Source organism: Amblyomma mixtum, chromosome 6, assembly GCF_055824585.1.
Source record: "Amblyomma mixtum isolate Tamu chromosome 6, ASM5582458v1, whole genome shotgun sequence".
Taxonomy (NCBI): domain Eukaryota; kingdom Metazoa; phylum Arthropoda; class Arachnida; order Ixodida; family Ixodidae; genus Amblyomma; species Amblyomma mixtum.
Genome location: NC_143017.1, coordinates 121,443,785 through 121,446,861, shown reverse-complemented (window position 1 = coordinate 121,446,861; position 3,077 = coordinate 121,443,785). Strand labels below are relative to the sequence as shown.

General features: G+C 47.7%; 1 protein-coding gene across 1 annotated transcript in view; it reads right to left on the bottom strand.

The window, feature by feature from the left end:
* Positions 1-2,869, bottom strand: part of LOC149340223 (uncharacterized) — a 7,125-nt gene extending 4,256 nt beyond the window's left edge. Inside the window, exon 1 of the mRNA XM_089550685.1 lies at positions 1,691-2,869. Within this exon, the coding sequence (XP_089406811.1) occupies positions 1,691-2,850 (1,160 nt within the window). The 5' untranslated portion in view covers positions 2,851-2,869. The remainder of the gene's footprint in view (positions 1-1,690) is intronic.
* Between the last annotated feature and the right edge of the window lie 208 nt (positions 2,870-3,077).

The window sequence follows — 3,077 nt, the reverse complement described above, 5'->3', positions numbered from 1 at the left end:
TGTCCGCTTCGCTAAACTCATCAGTAACTTGTGATTAAAACAGGTCCATGGTAGACAGATGGCAGGAAGGTGTTATTCTTGACAACACATCTTGTTGAAACGTTGGCTAAGCGCTTGGGCTCCCCCTGAGTCGTTGTTCACTTTGTTTTGTGTGATTGAGAGTTAATAGTGCACTGTGTTATTGTTGTGGCTTGTATAATATGTTCTGAACCGTAGTTTCTTTATTTTAAAATTACCACAACTTCAGTTTCTCTTTGTTTAGTTGCTTATTTGTGTATAGTTTTGTTTTTTATACTCACTGTCTTGTCATAAAAAATAAAATAAGCATTGACGAACACACCATATTATCCGCAACGCTATCAGGCTAAATAAGTAGTAATGAGCGAACAATGCTTCCAGCTTCTCTCTTTGTTATTGTTCTCGCAGTAATCCTATGAAATTAATTTTATTTCCACTTAGTGGATAGAATCTGCACAATGTTGGGCACATAACTTAAGCAACTTACCTGGTAACGTAGACAGATTTCCTATTGAGCATGCGATGGCGGCGTTTTCGAGGCGTACTCATTGAACTTCTCAACGCTAAACAGACTCGGGGACAAGAGAAAGCACATAATAGCTAATGAGACTAATTACTTATTAATAAATAATGACATGCTAATCACTAATGTCTAATGAGAGAGACATAATGGATGGTCAATGACCCTAAACGTTTCTAAAACATATGTCTTTCACTCGTTGGTCAGCATGTATTCCAACCACGTGCGTTCTTATTGAGATTAATATAGAAATAACGGCAACCTATAAGTACCTTGAGGCGCACCTTCACTTTGACTTAACGTGGCGTCCCCATATCGATCTGACCCTAGCATCTGCTAACTTGGTCTCCTCTAACGTAACCTCAAACGCGTCCCTATCCACGTCAAAAAGCTTGCCTCTACCGCCTTAATACGCCCTAAAATCGAATACGCCGCGGCCATTTGAGACCCTGATCTAGCTTACGTTACCATTAACATTGAACCCCTTCAGAGCCGTGCTGTTCGTTTCTAGTTTTCAGACCACCCACCTTTCACAACCGTCTCAGCAATAAAGAAACGTGTCGAACTGGAATACTTATCACAGCGCAGCAAACTTCCTTCTTTAACACTTTTCCATAAACTTTATCATCATCCATCCCTGCGTGACGATTTGTTTCAGTCACCTCATGTCATCTTTCCACGAGCTGACTATTTTTTCCAAGTTAAACGCGTACAGTGTCATTCGTCGTCTTACTCCAACTCATTCATTCCTCGTACTACTATTGAGTGGAACAGTTTGCCATCGGACACAGCTACAGAAACACACAAAAATTCCAAGAGCTCATTCGTTCTGATGTAAATTCGTTTCATGACTTTTGCTTTTTTTTCTTTCTTTCCGATTTGCTAAGACTTCCGTTCTAATTATCGTTTTATCATTTCACTTGTTCTTCTTAAAATGTAACGCATTAATAAAAATTTTGTATCCCCCCATCCCATAAGTAATACCCTCCAAGCGAGGGCCATTAGGTACAATGTGAACAAATAAATAATGAATTATCTCTACACTTATGCGCCACCGACTGTTCCTAGTTAGTACTGCTAGTTAGTTTCGAAGCCCTTCCTCAAAGAATTCTCCTGGCAAAGATCTCCAAAAGAAAGCAAGCGTCTGCTCACATTGGCCTGTACGCCGGCGGCAACTTGGCCGCGACTGGCGCCATCCAGCGTAGCCCGCAGTCGCAGTTCCACGCATTTTCGCTCAGGTCCAAGGCCACCAGGGTACCCCAGTCCTGGAGCCGCTGGGAAAGGCTGCGCAGTCCCGAGTGGCGCAAGTGGAGCTCGCGGAGACGCACATAGTGGCCGCGCCAGTTGCTGTATAACGCGTCCGGGTGGACCTGCGTCATCTTCGGGTTGTAGCTGAGGTGCAGCTCTTTCAGGTTGGGCAGGTCACCGAAAGCGCCTTCCTCAACGCGTGTCAAGTGGACGAGGTTGTTTAGGCGCAGTCTCTTCAAAAGCGGCAGGCCTCTCAAAAACGACGGTGAAAGCTCGGTAAACAGGTTTTCGCTGAGGTCGAGTGACCTCAACATGACGAGGTGCCGTAGTTCGGTCGAGGGCATCTCGCGGAGGTCATTTCCGGCTAGACCCAAGGTCGAGAGGCTCGACACGAAGCGGAAGGCGTTGGACGGCAAGGTGACGTGTCCCATGTGGTTCATCTGGAGCACACGCAACAGCGAGAGGGGAGCAAAGGCGGCGCTGCGCACGTAGTGCATTGGGTTGTGGTCGAGCACGAGTTCCTTGAGGCTCCCCAAGCCGCTGAAGCTGTCGTATTGGAGAATCGGGATCCGGTTGTAGCTAAGGTCGAGGCACACGAGCGTGTCAAGACCCTCGAAACTACCGCCGTTGACGACCCTCAGCAAGTTTTTGGCTAGCGAAAGTCTCTCGAGCGCTGACGACGAGTTTCTCTTTCCCCTGTCGGGCAGCCACCAGCCTCGGGAGATGGAGGTGATGTTGTTATCAGACAAGTCCAGCTCCAAAAGCGTCGGTGCCCACACGAAAGAGGATCGCTCGAGCCGCGAGATGCGGTTGTGTTGCAGCGACAAGGAGACGGTGGGCGTCGGAACGAAGATGTCTCGAAGCAGAGAAAGGTCGTGGTACGAGCAGTTCATGCGCTGCGGCTGTGGCTGCTTCGGACAGCAGTGGTATTGCGTGCATAAGGTGTTGTTGTCGTCGTTAGTTTCGGGATCTGGCTCAGGGGACGCAGTCATACCGGCGACAGTGATTTGCAATGGCAACAGAAGAAGCCCGCAGGAAAGAAGTCTCCATTGTCGCGCTCCCATCTTCGCTGCGTGCTGCGGAGCTCTCCTGCGGCAGTGGACAACCATTGGAGCGCGATTAAGCAAGGCTAAAAGCGAAAAGCTGGAAATGGACTCCTCGTACGACTGCATGAAACGCAAAATTAAAATCTCTCAGTCAAGCGTTGAAAAATTAGATTTAATGTTGCTTTTCGTACCACTTTACCGATAGTCCGCGCCTTGGCATCCGCGTTCTGCCAGTGGATGCCAAA